This window comes from Ambystoma mexicanum, chromosome 5p (genome assembly GCF_040938575.1).
Source record: "Ambystoma mexicanum isolate Mex_15411 chromosome 5p, UKY_AmexF1_1, whole genome shotgun sequence".
Classification (NCBI taxonomy): domain Eukaryota; kingdom Metazoa; phylum Chordata; class Amphibia; order Caudata; family Ambystomatidae; genus Ambystoma; species Ambystoma mexicanum.
The window spans coordinates 924,745,204-924,760,635 of record NC_090930.1 but is presented as its reverse complement, the minus strand read 5'-3'; the positions used below and the strand labels follow the sequence as shown (position 1 = coordinate 924,760,635).

At 47.6% G+C, this 15,432-nt stretch overlaps 1 protein-coding gene across 4 annotated transcripts in view; it reads right to left on the bottom strand.

Moving 5' to 3' along the window:
* SACM1L (SAC1 like phosphatidylinositide phosphatase) overlaps window positions 1-15,432 on the bottom strand; it is a 1,165,903-nt gene that overhangs the window by 975,067 nt on the left and 175,404 nt on the right. For all 4 annotated transcript variants that reach the window (XM_069613352.1, XM_069613355.1, XM_069613353.1 and 1 more), the window contains exon 2: window positions 11,484-11,581. In XM_069613352.1, coding sequence (XP_069469453.1) covers window positions 11,484-11,581 — 98 coding nt within the window. The remainder of the gene's footprint in view (window positions 1-11,483; window positions 11,582-15,432) is intronic.

Here is a 15,432-nt window from a genome sequence, read left to right as displayed (position 1 = left end):
GAAACACCGAAAATCAAACGCATACTTCAAAGACATTGGAAGGTTCTTTTGGCCAACAAAGACCTTGCAAGAAATCTGAAATTGTACCCAGAAATAAGTCTCAGACGCAACTGCTCTTTGAAAGACACCTTGGTCCAAAGTTTTATGCAAAACGATGCAACTCCGACAAAGGGAATGAGGCTTACAACACAGAGATTGGGTTTTTACAAATGCACAAAATGCAATATTTGCAGGTATGCTAAAAATTGTGCAATCTATGAACATCCAATTTTGGGCAAACAATCAAGATAATGGATGCAATCACGTGTGAGACAGAAGACGTGGTGTATGCACTGGGATGCGCCTGCCAGAAATGGTATATAGGCAGCACCAAATGCTAGCTTAAGATACAGATTCAGCGACACGTAAAGGCTATCTGACATCAGGACCCAAACTATCTAATGGCCAAACATTTCAAGGACCACCATGAAAATAACATGCAGAGTTTCTATTTCTTTGGCATTCACAAGATTGACAAAGAACCAAGAGGAGGTGATCATGAAAAAAGACTCAGTAAAAAAGAGACATGTTGCATATTAGACTTTGAAACAAAATATCCAATCGGCCTTAACATGGACGAGGAAATGTAAACTTTTTTGGGACAGTGATGATCTTGTAACCAAGTCAATCTTGAATATTTTCTTTTAGCTCATTATTATGTTCCTCTGATCTTTCAACTTCTCACTTTACTTCTTGCTGTGGAGGGAAAATGTTTATGTCCAACTAATTGACACGATCTCTATTTTACTCCATACTCTCTTTCCTTTGTGTGTCTCTCCTTCCGTCCTATTTTTCTTCCTTTTCTCTCATCTCTCTTTCTTTAGATTACGGTGTAAGGGATGAGGCAGTTGCCCGATATGAAGGCCCATTGTGGCCTCCTTCGTTCTTTCTAGGTTGTACGCACTTAGGGTGATTCTTGAATCTTTTAATGGTGAGTCATGTGACAGGATATCTGAAGATAAGGAAGGGTGGCGCCAGCAATGCGTTTTGGTTATAGGAACTGGTACATTCTAACATCAGAAGTGGTATATAATGTCTTTATTCACAAAGATATACTGTTTATGAGGCAATAATAATTTAAATATCAGCATGAACTGACAATCTAAAACCTATGGGTTTCTGGTATATTCTTAAAAATGAGTTTTATTTGTATTGACAATAATTTCAACTAAGTTTATAATGCTGAATTTTAATTAATTATTGTTAACAAGAGACACCATGTTTTCTCCATTTACAAAGAAGTGAAAATGATACCATATGATGCTCCTGTAATACCTGTCGGAGGTTTTAAGGCATTTGAGTACGGCCAAATGTAGAGAGACTGGAATCGGCATAGACTGTAATACGGGGTCCTAAGACTGGCAATTTTATGTCATTTGTCACACTTAGGGTTTTTTTATGATGGGGACAAGTTAGAAATATCTCCCGGAACCCACTATATTATGCCAGAAATTGAATAATGTACAAAAAAGCGTTGATGCACTAGGCATTTTACAGAAACAGCAGCACGATGCACTATAATAATATTTTGCATTTTACCATTGCAGGATTTGCACATGGAACGATCCCTCACCACTATATGGAGCTGGGGGAACTTCAGAGGCACTAGGCACTTTAATGAATTGCTTGCACGTTGCACTTTATACTGTTTTTACGCTAACTTCTTTTAAATGGCATAATTTTATCTTTTAAAGCAAAGTGGGTTTATAAATGTGAGTGTGACACATAACCACCGAGTTATTTGGACCCGTTCCAAGATGGCCGATCTTAAAATATTTAGCCAGTCTTTTTTCTATGGTAAACTTCCTGTCACATGGGGTGTTTTTTAAATCGCATTGGCTGTATGGATCACTTGTTGTGAACAAGCGGTGAGGTAACCGCGAAACGCGTCAATTTGGGCCATACATGATGGAGCACCACGATTTAGGTGATTTTTTACTGACAGTCATGTGTTGTACATGATCTGTAAAATAAAGAGGACATTTTTCCACAGAATACTGGCTTCAAATAGCAGGGGAAGTGCCTCTCACCCTGACTGTAAGGAAAACAGTCTTAACATACATACATACATACATACATACATACATACATACATACATCTCTCACTCCCTCTTGGTCAGACCACTCTCTCCTGTCATCTGGGTCCCATTGGCCCGGTCTGCCTCTCCCCCACCCCCACAAAGTCTCACCAACACCCGCCCGATGAAACTAGTGAATGCGGCTGCCTTCACCTCCACCTTCACCCCCTTCACCCTCCCACATCGGACACTGCCATCAGCAACCCATCATTCCATCACCAACACTCTTGACATTGTTGCCCCAGTCATGAGGATCTGCCTGAAACCTGCCTCAATGCAGAACACTTGGCATGCCACCAAACTTGCAGCCCTGAAACAAAAGTGCAGGGCAGAAGAACAAAGTGGGCAAACCTCAGGCTCATCCTCTGACAAACTGGCCTGCTGCCTGATCCAAAGGCAATACAGACTTGCCATCCGTGCAAAGAAAAGAGCCCACATTCAGACACGGGTATCCGGCGCATCCAATAACACGGCTTAACTTTTCAAAATCTGCAGGGAGTTAGCCAATCCCTACCCCACCCCCCCATGCAGTCTCCCCCTCCCCTATGCACTGGCCTCAAACTTTGCCACCAAAACTCAAGACAGTCTTACCACCATTTCTACACTCCCTCAAAACCCATGCCACTCTGCCCCCCACCACTTTGCCACCACCACACTCCCCCGTCCCTCCTCCTTCCTCATTTTCCTCCTTCGCTCCTGTCACATCTGAAGAAGTTACCACAGTTGTCCGCTCCATGAAGGTCTCTTCTAAACAGGTCTCACCTCGTTCATCCAGAACCATCAAGGATACCATTAGCTCTCTTCCCCCTGCTCTCGCCGAGTTCTGCAATCACTCATCACTGGATCTTTCCCCTCCCCCCTCACAAACCATCCTCTGACCTTAACTGCCCTACCAGCTATCGCCCTGTCTCCCATCACCCACTTCCTGGGGAAGCTACTTGAGAAGCTGGCCTTGCCCAAACTTAACTCTCACACTGAACTTGTTGGTGGCCTCCAAGGCCATCAATCTGATCCTGAGCATCCAGAGGCATGGAAACTACTCTTCTGAACAACCGTGAAGAACTGTCCACATCTTTGGACTCCAACTCCCCAGCTGTCCTTATCCTACTCTATCTCTCCTCTGCATTTGATACAGTTAACCATTCCATCCTCATACAAAGGCTCCACAATACACTTGGTATCTCGGAATGGGCACTGGATTGGCTTCCTCTTTCCTCACCAACAGCTCGTCCAAAGTCCTCCTGGTCCCCTTCTCTCCTACTTCCATCTCCACCTGTGGTGTCACCCAGGGATCTATACTCTACTCTCCCCCTGGCTCTAACATCTACCTTGCTCTCCTTGCATACCTCATCTCCACTTTCTCCTCCAACTTCCAGTGTTACACAGACAACACACAACTCTTCTTCAGACTCCTTGCTGACCATCTTGCACCCTCATTCATCCCAGACTGCCTATCCTGGTGGGCCTCCAATGATCTGTGCCTCAATGCCTGTAAAACTGAGATCCTTCCCATTGAGATCCCTGCTCCCGCCTTTCCTTCACTCTGGCCTTCCTGATTGGGATCTCCCCCTGTGGCTTCAACTGAAGCCAGGAACCTTGGAATCATCTTCAACTCCTCTCTTTCCTTCCTCAGGACATTGCCAAGAAGTTCAACTATCATCTTTTCCTTCGTAAAGGAATTCTACATTTTCTCACTTTCCCTCAGAGGCTCAATGGGACTCAAGCCCTGGTTCTCTCTAGACTTGACGACTCTAACAGCCTTCTCCTGAATATTCCTTCTTCCACTCTGCGAACCCTGCAGCTTATCCAGAATAGAGCAGCAAGACTCATCCTTGGCTTTAAGCCCTGGGACCGCATCTCTCCTGCACTAAAGAGTCTTCACTGGCTCCCGGTTGCTGCACGGATTAAATTCAAATCCCTCTACATCATACATAAGGCTGTCTGGGTCCTGGGACTACACTATATTCAACTTTATCTCACTAAATACTCTCGATCTAGACCACTTCTCTCCTCTGGCACCAACTCTGTGTATAAAGTGTTTTGCTAAACAGAGGGCGGGAGGGTCCTCCTCCTCCTCCTCTTCGTTCTGAATACTCACAAGGTATAGTAGGTTCGTCCCCCCCTCCCTCTTCCCCTTCTGCTCTTAATTATTTTATTGTATTTCCCCGTCTCCCTCACTCCCTCACTCCCTCCCTCCCTCCCCCCCTTGTGGGTGCTTTGAGACTATATGTTACTATTGTATAAGTGCCTAACAAGCAAACAAAAATATATATGAGCGATGACCACATGGGAGAGGTGAGCCTTGGGGCGATAACATGGCATCATCTGATGAAGGCACATAAACCCTCCCCACCCCCCGTCCCCCGCCTCCCCCCCGGCCACTTTTAGGGATGTTCCCTCTGTATCCCAAGCATTAAGGGCTTACTGTAAAAGTTCCCTCCCACTGCCAACAAATTCTGCTAGACCTCTTCCAGTATCATGTAAAAAGAATCTCTCCCTCTCTTGACTCACTCTGCAGGACACACCCTGGATGTTCTGATCTAGTCAGACCTCCCCCTCTCACCACTCCTCTCTTTGGGACTGACCACTTTCTTCTCTCCTTTCACCGGTCGCTCTCTGCCCCTCAGGTTAAGTCAACCCCAGCACTGCCACTCACCTTCTCGGTCATCCAGCCCATGAGGCGTGTGTCAGTGGAGGCTTTCGCCGCTACTTTCTCTCCTCCTCCTACACCTTCGGCTGACTCGCACTCCGACACAGCCCTTTCCAACCTTCATCTCCCAATCTCTAACACTCTGGATGTCCTTGCTCCCTGTCATAAGGATCCGTTTGAAGTCTGCATCGAAGTGCAACTCTTTGTACAATTCCGACCTTGCCAACGTTAAGCACAATTGTCGGGTGGCTGAGAGGAAGTGGAGTGCATCAGGCTCATTGTTTGATAAACTGGCCTGCCGCCTTCTCCAAAAGGCCCTACAGACTCTGTCCTTCCTAAGAAGAGAGCCTACATCCAAGACTGCGTCTCTGTGGCTTCCAAGAACTAGGACGAGTGTTTCAAAATCTGCAATGAGATGGCTAATCCTGCTGCAGTCTCCACCTCTCCTATTCCCTCCCACGCCCTTTGCGTGGCTCTGGCATCTCACCTCATCACTAAAAGTCAGGACTCCCACTTCCCACTTCCCCTCTCCCGCCGTATCTCCTCTGCCGTTCACCTCCTCCCTGTTCACTCCTGACCATGTTTCTAGACAAGTCTGATCTATGAAAGTCTCGTCAAAGCAGGTGCTCCCCTGCTCCTCCAGAACCATTAAGGACCACATCCACACCCTTTCTCCAGCCTTGGACGATTTCTGTAATCACTCTTTTGCCATTGGAACCTTCCCCTCTGCCCTTAAGCACTCCCTCCTTAAGAAGCCCTTGGCCGATCCTCTCTGGGAATCTATAAACCCATTTCCATCACTCCTTTCCTGGGCAAGCTCCTGGAAAGGCTGGTCATCTCCCAGCTTAATCTACATACTGAAACTGTTGGTTGTCTCCATAACCACTGGTAAGGCTTCAGAGCAGCCAGAAACACGGAAACTGCTCTCCTTAAGACCCGTGAAGACATGCTCTCTAATCTAGACTCCAGCCTTCCTTCGGTTCTCATTCTCCTTGATCTATACTCTGCTTTCGACACGGTCAACCACGCCATCCTGCTCAATTGTCTCCGTGACAATCTGGGTATCTCTGGTCAGGCCCTAGCCTGGTTGACATCCTTTTCTCTCAGGTTGACCCTCCCAGGTCCAACTTGGGTCTTTCCTCTCTTCTATCTCGCTCTCTACATGTGGTGTTCCCCAGAGGTCTAACCTCTCTCCCTAGCTCTTTAACCACTAACTGGTACCTTTGGCCCACCGCATCTCTACCGTCTATTCTAACTTTCAGTGTTATGCTGATGACACTCATGTCACGGATCGGTGGCATGTATCCTTGGACAAGCGGATCCCAATAACTCAACCAGACCGGTACTGAAGCATTTCAAAAATCATTGAGAATGACACCCTCTAAACCCAGTGAGGAACTGGTGGCACTCAGCGCGAAATAACAGGATTCTCCCCTGATGACCCACTTTAAATTAGTGGAGAAACACGTGTTGAGAGAAAATATAGGAGGAAAATATTGTGCTTAGCAATGGACAAATTAAAGACATGGTGGAAAAGAAATCTATGGTACTGTGGTGTTATTGAAACAAATCACCTCAATATGATGTAAAAAGGAATTTATGACTACAGCTGGCGCATTTAGGAATATACCTTTTGCAAAAACAGATAATACATGTTATTGGTCAGTTACAATACTGGTATAACCGATGGAGACAACTGTTGACTAATAAAATAAACAATCGAGGACAGATTCACAGACTGGAGAGCATTTTTGACTGAACATTCTACATTCTACATATTAACAGCTGATAACACTCAGCTCTCCTTCAGGCTCCCCTCAGCCTCTTCTGCTCCTATTTGGTGATGCAGCAAAGGCGCCCCTGAGGAAGTTATATTATGGGTGGACGGTGTGAGGGCCGGGAAGGAACCCAGGGGACAGAGGAAGGCCAGAACTGTGCTCACTTTGGCAGCAATGCTCCTGATAGTGCAGTGTTGGAAGGGGGCAGACACCCCCACAGTGCACGACTGGCTAAGGAAAATCTGGGAGTTTGTAGCTCTCGAATAGGCAACGTATGCAATGGCCAATAACCGAATGCAATTTTCTACAGACCAAGGACAAATCATGGACTCTTAGGGAAGATTATAGAGCCCAGTGGTGCCCCCAGCGCCTAATATTACTAGACTTGTATTAGGGCCCCGGGAGGGGCTTTATTACTGCTTTCATACTGTCTTTTATGGTTGTATGTTCCCATATGCCTGTGGCAGGTGCGGGGTGGAATAAAGGAAGTTGCAGCACCTGGAGCTGAGGGATGTGCTGCTCCCGACGGGCCACCAGAGAGATCTGCAGACACCCGAGCTGAAACTCCAGCGTATGTCCCTGGGGAAGAGCGTTCAGCACCCATCTGTCGGTGGTGATCCTTTCCCACTCACTGACAAACTTCGCCAACTGGCCTCCCACCAGGGAGCACAGGTAGGGGCCCAATGTCCTGGTAGGTTTAGGCTTGTTTCAGCACCAGCGAACTGCCCTTCGGGCGACAGCAACGCTGCCCTCTGCCACTGTAAGCCTGTGAACAGCCCCTGTAGGAGTCATGGGCCAGAAAGGCTGACGATACAGGGAGGAGAAACCTTTGGAAGACCTGCTTGAATTTCCTCTGGAGAATGAAAAGTAGAGGGGTGCTGCTGGAGGGTGACCAGGGAACAGGCCGCCTCAGTATTCGCCTTGATGGCCTGTAGGGCATGTCCCGTACCTTCGCTTTCACCTCCTGGCAGAAATTTGCAGCCTTCATCCAGCCTTGGCAACAAAGGCAGACACAGTACCCCATTTGCCGGAACCCTGTGTCGGCAACATCCAACACCACTGTGATTGCTTGATCCGACGCTACCTGCCCTTCCTGGAAGAGAGCAACTGACTCCATCTTCTTATTGTCGGGGAGGAACTCCAAAATTGGGCCCAGCTTGTACCACAGCTCCCTGTCGTACCTGGCTAGGATCGCCAGTGAGCTGGCCGCCTGAATGGTAGACGGCACGGTATAAATCATCTTCCTTCTCATGGCGTCCATCTTCTTCCCATCGCTGCCAGGGGGACTGACAACCACGAGAACAGGCTAGCGGACCGTTTCCTCGCGGGCCGCCGATGCCACCGAAACCGGCGATGGTTGCGACCTCAGGCACTTGGGTGCAGATTCCAGCACTTCTCCAGCCTTTCTCGTTTGGCCGGAGCCATGCAAGGGTTCTTCATGGAGGGCCAGGCCCTCCTCCCACACACCGCCATGATTATCTTCCACTTGGCCTCGCGTCTCTGGTACAAGAAACCCTCCATGCTGGGGGTTTTTTTCGGGCACCAGCTGGAATAGCTCGGAGGCTCTGGCGATCATGGAATGGAACGACCCCACCTCATTCGGTGGGGACGCCCTAGGCTGCAGAGAAGCGCTGCGAAGTCCCTGTGTCCTTGTCAGTTTCCGTTGGGGGACAGGGGGGCCCCAATGCGGATGTGGCAGCTGAAATGAGGGCGTCGGATGACACTTCCTCTTCGCTGGCGGCTGATCGGGGGTCTGGGTTATATTTGGAACCAGGCGGCCCTGTGGCATCCTCTTCTGGATTTCCGACGCCAAGGTGTGGAGGGTCAACAGGATGTCAAGAGACACAACCCTTGGCTGAGCTGGCGCGATAGGAACACTAGTCCCAGCGCCGTCATCCTCTTCTATGTCCCCGTGGACCGTGTGTAGGGATTCTAGGGTCTCGTTATCCGTGGACGAGACCTCCATGGCTTGACCTACCCTTCTAATGGAAATCACAAGGAAAGCAGACTAATTTAAAAGGTGCACTCTGGGTCAGGAGACTGGGTGCTCCGGCAAAGATTTGAGCTGCAAAATATAAAAAAGTCCACCGATAACCAAGCCAGGGAGAGAAGGTGGTCTCTCGGGTACCAACCTTGACTCGAAGAAAGCCAAGCGGTTCATCACAGCCAGTGAGTTGAGGGAGATCGATAAGAAACCGGGCTGTGTTGAACGAAAAGTAGCAAGCAGTTCATTTGAACTTTATAAGGCTTAAAAGGAACTTCTGAGAAAGAGGGGGAAAATCCACAACAGAGGCGCCCATCACCACATGGGTGCTCAGGCAGGAAATTCTGGGCGATAACCCAATGATAGAGACTACTGTAACCAGAAGGCCTTGGGAAGAGGCGACAAGAGGTCAAGGTGATCATAAAGGGGTCTTGTAAAATCCCCTGTACCGTCAGAAGTCTTTGACTAACGTGATTGTGAAAGCCAATGGAAATTAATCCCTTATGCTGAAAAGTAGTACATGAACAGTACGGTGTAAAGTTGGCAAAAGTGAACCCGGTGGAGGGAAGCTAACGAGAAGGGGCGAAGTCTAAAGTTCCATAATAAACTGTTTCGTAAAGTTAGCGAGAGTGAACCCGGCAGAGGGAAGCAGACAACCAGAATAGTGTGTTGAGCGAAGTGAACCCGACCAAGGGGTGTGCACAATGAACTGTTAGTAAAAGTTGGAGAGCGTTAACCCGGCAGAGGGAAGCCAACAACCAGGGGCAAAGCCTGAACAACTGTTTAAAAAGATATTAAAATTCTTGAATGCAAGACAAGGGGAAGTGAATTGTCCCCCTTGTCAGTTGGGTCCGAGCCCGGCCGAGGGAGACCAGGGGGGTGAAAAGTCCACCCAGAGTTAATTTGGAAAAGGAACTGTTTAGTTGTTTTGTGGAATATGATTGGTGATGTGTCTGCACACGGAAAAGAGGTATTCCCGGGGTGAAGCGGTCACTCAAAGTATATATGGAACAGAACTTTGTGTTTGTTGAATGCATCAGGCCCTCAAAGGCAAGAGACTTAACCATCAGATACCCGAATAGCGGATACGGAACGGTCGACTGGTGCTGGGATGGCTCGAGTGTGTGCTGTGCTCAGGAGATCCGCCTTGTCTCATGCTCAAAACGTGGGGAAAGGAGAATCCTCGCAATTACATCCAGGCTTATTATTTGGTGAACACTTCTTTCTTTATTGAGAACATTATCCCACACGTATTTAGAGTAAGGATTGGCAATAGGTTTTTCTTAGCATAGGCCCTTTTATTTTGACACAATACAAGGACTTCCTTACTTTTCATTTGATGGTCACAGCTTGCTCCCATCTTAGATTTAGGTTTAGATTAGGCATTTTCCCACCCTGCATTTACAGTTTAATAAACACCCTTGCACTGTAATCACTTGTGTCTGTCTTTACTGTTGCCACCATAAGTTCCTTATAGGAACCAAATGGGTTTTCCTAGAAGGGGCATTGGCAAGATCAACTCCCACCCCCTTTCTAATGGTTGGATTACATGCCAGTCATTTTGATTATTATAGTATTATAGCACTGACCTAGCTTCGAGAAGCAACAGAGTGCTTTACAGAGGTATTCAACAGTACAGATAGATAATGGAGCGCTTTTCATAGCTAACAAAACAGATATACAGCGGGGGGTAGTATACAGATGGCACAGAGACGGGGGAACAGCTGTACAGGGTGACCGGGAGGAGAGGGACGGGTGGAGTCTAGCGAGTCAGGTGGTGCAGGGGGTGATGTGATGGCCTAGCTGTTGAGGAAAGACTCCTTAAAGAGGTGGGTCTTGAGATATTTTCTTGACTGTAGGAGTGTGGGGTTGGGTCTGATGCCGACGAGGAGGTTGTTCCATAGTCAGGCTTGTTTTCTGGTCCTTTCCTTTTGGCACCGGAAGATTTGATGTCTGTACGTGTCCTGGCTTCTGGTGGTGTGCTGTCCACCGGAGATGCTGTGTTTCTCCGCTGGGTAGCTGGGTGACTTGAGGGCGACTGCCTTATAGGTGATGCAGCAAGACATTCAGGTGATTTGTCTGTGCAGTGGGAGCCAATGAAGGTCAATGAGGGCCTGGGTGATGTGTTTGCATCTGTGTAGACCCTTGATGAGGCGTGTGGCTGGGTGTAGGACACTTCTCACTGGCACAAGGACTACGACGGAAGGCCTTCGAGGAGGGTATTGCCACCATTCAAGTGGGATAGGACCAGTGCTTGAACGGTGGATCTAAATCTGTCCGGAGGGAGGGAGGGCTTGACTTTCCGCAGGAGGGAGAGCAGATACCAACTGTCCTAATCAAAAGAAATCTCTGAAAAGCCCATAGAGCATGGATTGCAAAAAGGATTGTGCACCAGCGTGGTCTATACATGCATCATCAGTCAATTGGACTGGCTACCAATCAAAAATGCTACCTGTTTGGGATAGTGGAAATGGTTTTCAAAAAAATCTGAAATTGTATACATATAACCTACAGAAGCAAAGAGGAAAATTTCTGGTTGTCTTGGCCCAAGGGGAGGCCCTGCAGCAGCAGCTGTCAAACGGCATCTGATCCTCAGAAGTTTAGAGAACGCACTGGAGCTTTGGGAAGATCGCACACATTTTTGGGGGTAGACCTGCTCAAAGGCAGCACCATGTCAAGCATCAAGGCATGTTAAAGATTCAATGCTTTATGTTGTGCAATGGCACTCTGTTTCCATGCAGGAAGAGACGTTTGATGCTCAATTGTGTTTTTAAAACGAGAAATTAAAAGGCGCCGTTTTCCTTTACTCTCAAAACGTACAGATATAAACGAATGCATTAAGTGGGTAACACAAAAGGTAATGTTTTTCAATACCATATCCTATTTAAATCGTAAAAAGGAAAACCATTCCAGACATGTCTTCCAAACTGTCATTAATTATGAGAGGACTGTACCTGTGAGGGTAACTTCCGTGGAGACTCGGTCAATAACGAGGACATCATCTGTGCCATCGTCAAAAGCTTCTACATAAAACTTCTCTGGTGTGGTGTGCCTGGAAGAAAAAAGGACAAAAAGAAATCAAAGGTCAGGCAAGGTGAACATTTTTCAGGGCATCTTCTACACCAGCACTGGAGGCAAAATAGAAATGGCAATCATGTGAATTTCCAAACAAATATAAGTTGCCAGTGCATGCAACTCTTAGGGATTTTAAATAAACTCTGGAAAAGCAGCAGGAGCAGTAAATCATGCGTCTTGAGAAAAAGGGGCTAACACTTGGCCATCCAAAACGAGATCAACCAGAAGTTTGGAGAATATTATTCCTGCAATACCACACCCATAAGGCTCACAACACTCAAAGAAACTAATTACAAGCAGTGATGCACAGCAAATTAGTTCATTTCAGTCAGAAGTGTAGCACAGATTTAAAACATATATATGTATATATATGACAATGCATTACTTACCGTAAAATCATTTCTGATGGTTGTATCTGCTTAGATTCACATGCTGTGCATAGTCCGACATCCAGTGGTCACTGTGGAGTATTGCATTTTGTTTTTCGTAGTCGAAAAGGAGATGTCGACAAGGCGTGTCTGTAACACTATCCCTATAGTGACATGCCGTGTACCCACAATCCCTCACGCGTCGAGGTCCCTCTGTTTGTATTTTTTCTGCCCCGAGGGAGTCTATTAGACGAGAGCGAGTACAGAAAAGAGAGATATAGAAGAAAGTCCATGTTCCTTCCATCCGAGCGGGGAGGAAGGGTGGGCGCATGTAAATCTAAGCAGATACAACCATCAGAAATGCTTTTACGGTAAGTAATGCATTGTCTTCTGATATTTGTTAATCTGCTTAGAATCACATGCTGTGCATAGACTAGCGAGCAGTACCCGGAGTTGGAGGTGGGTTGTGAGAAGGAACAGTAGAGAAAAGATGTCTTAATACTGCTTGTCCCACCTCGGAATCAGATCTAGAGTGGGCATCTAGACAGTAGTGTTTTGTAAAGGTGTGAACAGAACTCCAGGTTGCCGCTTTGCAAATGGACTCAAGAGGGACATTTGCAATGAAAGCTATGGAAGCCCCGGTGCCTCGAGTGGAGTGTGCTCTTGGCTTGAAGGGTAGTTCTCTCTTAGCAAGAGTAACAGAGAGTGATGCATTGTACAATCCATCTAGAAATAGTGGATTTCAAAACTGCATCTCCTTCTCTTCCTGCTGCCACCGAGACAAAGAACGGATTAGTCTTCCTCAATGGTCTAGTTCTTACCATATAAAACATCACTGCTCTGCGAACATCCAGTGTATGCAGGCTCTTCTCACCTAAGTTTGAAGGATTTTGAAAGAACGTTGGTAGTTCTATTGACTGGTTGACATGGAATTTAGAGATAAATTTTGGTGCAAACCTAGGATGTGTGCGTAGAACCACCTTATCCTTGTGAACTGTAACAAAGGGGTCTAGTACAGAGAGCGCTTGTAGTTCACTTACTCTCCTAATGGAGGTGATAGCTATTAGAAAAGCAGTCTTAACAGTGAGGTCTTTAAGAGTTGCTTTGTGCATGGGTTCAAAGGGAGCCCCCCATGAGCCTGGTTAGTACCACATTTAGGTCCCATCCGGGAGCAGTGTTAGCTATGGGAGGGTGGATCCTCTTCACTCCTTCCATGAAGGCTTTAATAACTGGGACTTTCCACCACGACAAGTTGGGAAGTGGTGTATGCGGAAAGTGCAGCTAAATGGACTTTAATAGAGTTAAACACCAAGCCTGAGTCTAGTAGGTGAGTCAGGTACAGAACAATTTGTGTGGGAGAGCAGTCAACTGGGTTGATGCTCCTTCCCTTACACCAGATGACAAATCTTTTCCATTTGCTAGAATAACAGTGACGAGTGTTAGGCTTTCTAGCCTCCCTGAGAATGTCCATGTATCTCTGCAGGAGTTGTAAATGTCCAAATTTTATGATCTCAGGAGCCAGGCTGCTAAGTTCATGGTCTCAGGGCATGGATGTAGGGTCCTGCCCTTGTCCTGTGACAGCATGTTGTACGGGCAGGGAAGTTTCACTGGAGGGGATAGGGACATCTCCATCAAGTGAGCGAACCAAGGTTGTCTGGCCCACATAGGCCACCAGTATCTTGGTAACTTGTTCCTGGGGCATCTTGTGCACTATCTTGTTGAGAAGGGGAGTCGGGGGGGAATGGGGGGGGAGCGTAAACAAATTTCCCTGACCATGGTATCGATAGACCGTTCCCCTTGGATTGGTTCTGGGGGTACCTGGAGGCGTAATCTTGGCATTGTGAGTTCTCCAGAGCTGCGAACAGGTCTATTTCTGGGAATCCCCATTGTGTGAAGACGATGTCTTCGTGTACCCGCCATTGGTACTCTGAGGGCAGAGGGAAGTCTCTGCTGAGTTAGTCTGCTAGCAGATTGAGTTCCCCTGGTAAATGTTGTGACAGTAGGAACATGTCTTTGAATGCCCACTTCCAGATGTTCTGGGACAGCATGGACAGTCCTGGAGAGTGAGCGCCCCCCTGCTTGTTGAGGTAGTATATGGCTGTGGTGCTGTCCGTGAGGACCATAACTGTCTTCCCTTGTAGATGTGCCTGGAAGGCCTTCAGTGCCTTGAACACAGCTAGTAGCTCCAGTAAGTTTATGTGCTTGGATGCTACGCTCGGAGTCCAGACTCCGTGAGCAGTCTGATGGGATAGGTGAGCCCCCCATCCTGTGAGGGATGCGTCTGTGGTCAGAGTGGCTTCCACTGCTGGGGTGGCGAATGGTTTCCCTATTACCAGGTTTTCCTTCGACCACCACCGTAGCAAGAGAGCCAAGGCCTGCGAGACCACCACTAGATCGTCCCATTGTCCGCTGGCCTGACACCACTGGCTGTTGAGCACTCTTGCATTGGGCGCAGGCGCAGGCGCGTGTGAGGTACCAAATAAATACATGACGCCATCATTCCTAGTAAGCGCATTGCTTTGCGTACCGTCACCTCTCAACCGGCCACATATTGAGGGATTTGAAACAGCATGTTTTGGACCCTCTCGTTGGAGGGGAAGACGAGGCCGTCCTTTGTTCGAAGTAGAGACCCTAGGAATTGTTTGATCTGGCTGGGGTCTGAGCTGGACTTCTTCTCGTTGATGGAGAAGCCCAGTTGAAACAAAAGGTCTACAGTCTTTTGGGTATTTGCGAAGCATGTTTCGTAAGAATCCCCTGTTATGAGCCAATCGTCGAGGTAAGGGTATACTGGGATGGACAACCTGCGCAGGTGGGCCGCTGCCAGCACTTTCGTGAATACTCTTGGCGCTGATGCTATGCCGAACAGTAGCACTCTGAACTGGTAGTGTTTGCCCTCTATCATGAACCTGAGGTATTTCCTGTGCGCTGGCAACATTAAAATATGAACGTATGCATCTTTCATGTCCACTGTTGTCATGTAATCTCCCTGAGAAAGCAGAGGGATTACCTCCTGTAGAGTCACCATACGAAACTTTTGAGCTTTGACAAATTTGTTTGCTGGGTGCAAATATAGTACAGGGCGCATGGTTAAGTCCTTTTTGGGTACAAGGAAGTACACTGACTAAATACCTTCCATTACCTGGGATAGAGGCACGACCTCTATGGCTCCTTTTTCTAGTAGTTGGTCCACTTCTTGAAGGATGGCGAGGTGTTCCGGTGACATGCATCGTCCCTCGATGGTCTGTACATAGGGGATCTGTTGAACTCTATACAATAGCCGCGGGCTATGGTTGATAGTACCCAGCGGTCTGATGTTATACCCTCCCATGCTGGAAGAAAGGATGTTAACTGGCCCCCTACCGGCGTAGCCTGGGAGGGGACCTGAATCTTTGAGTCATTTGGTGCTGGTGGTTTGGGAACCTCTAGGGGTGGGACCCGACCTCTTCCCTTGCCACGACGT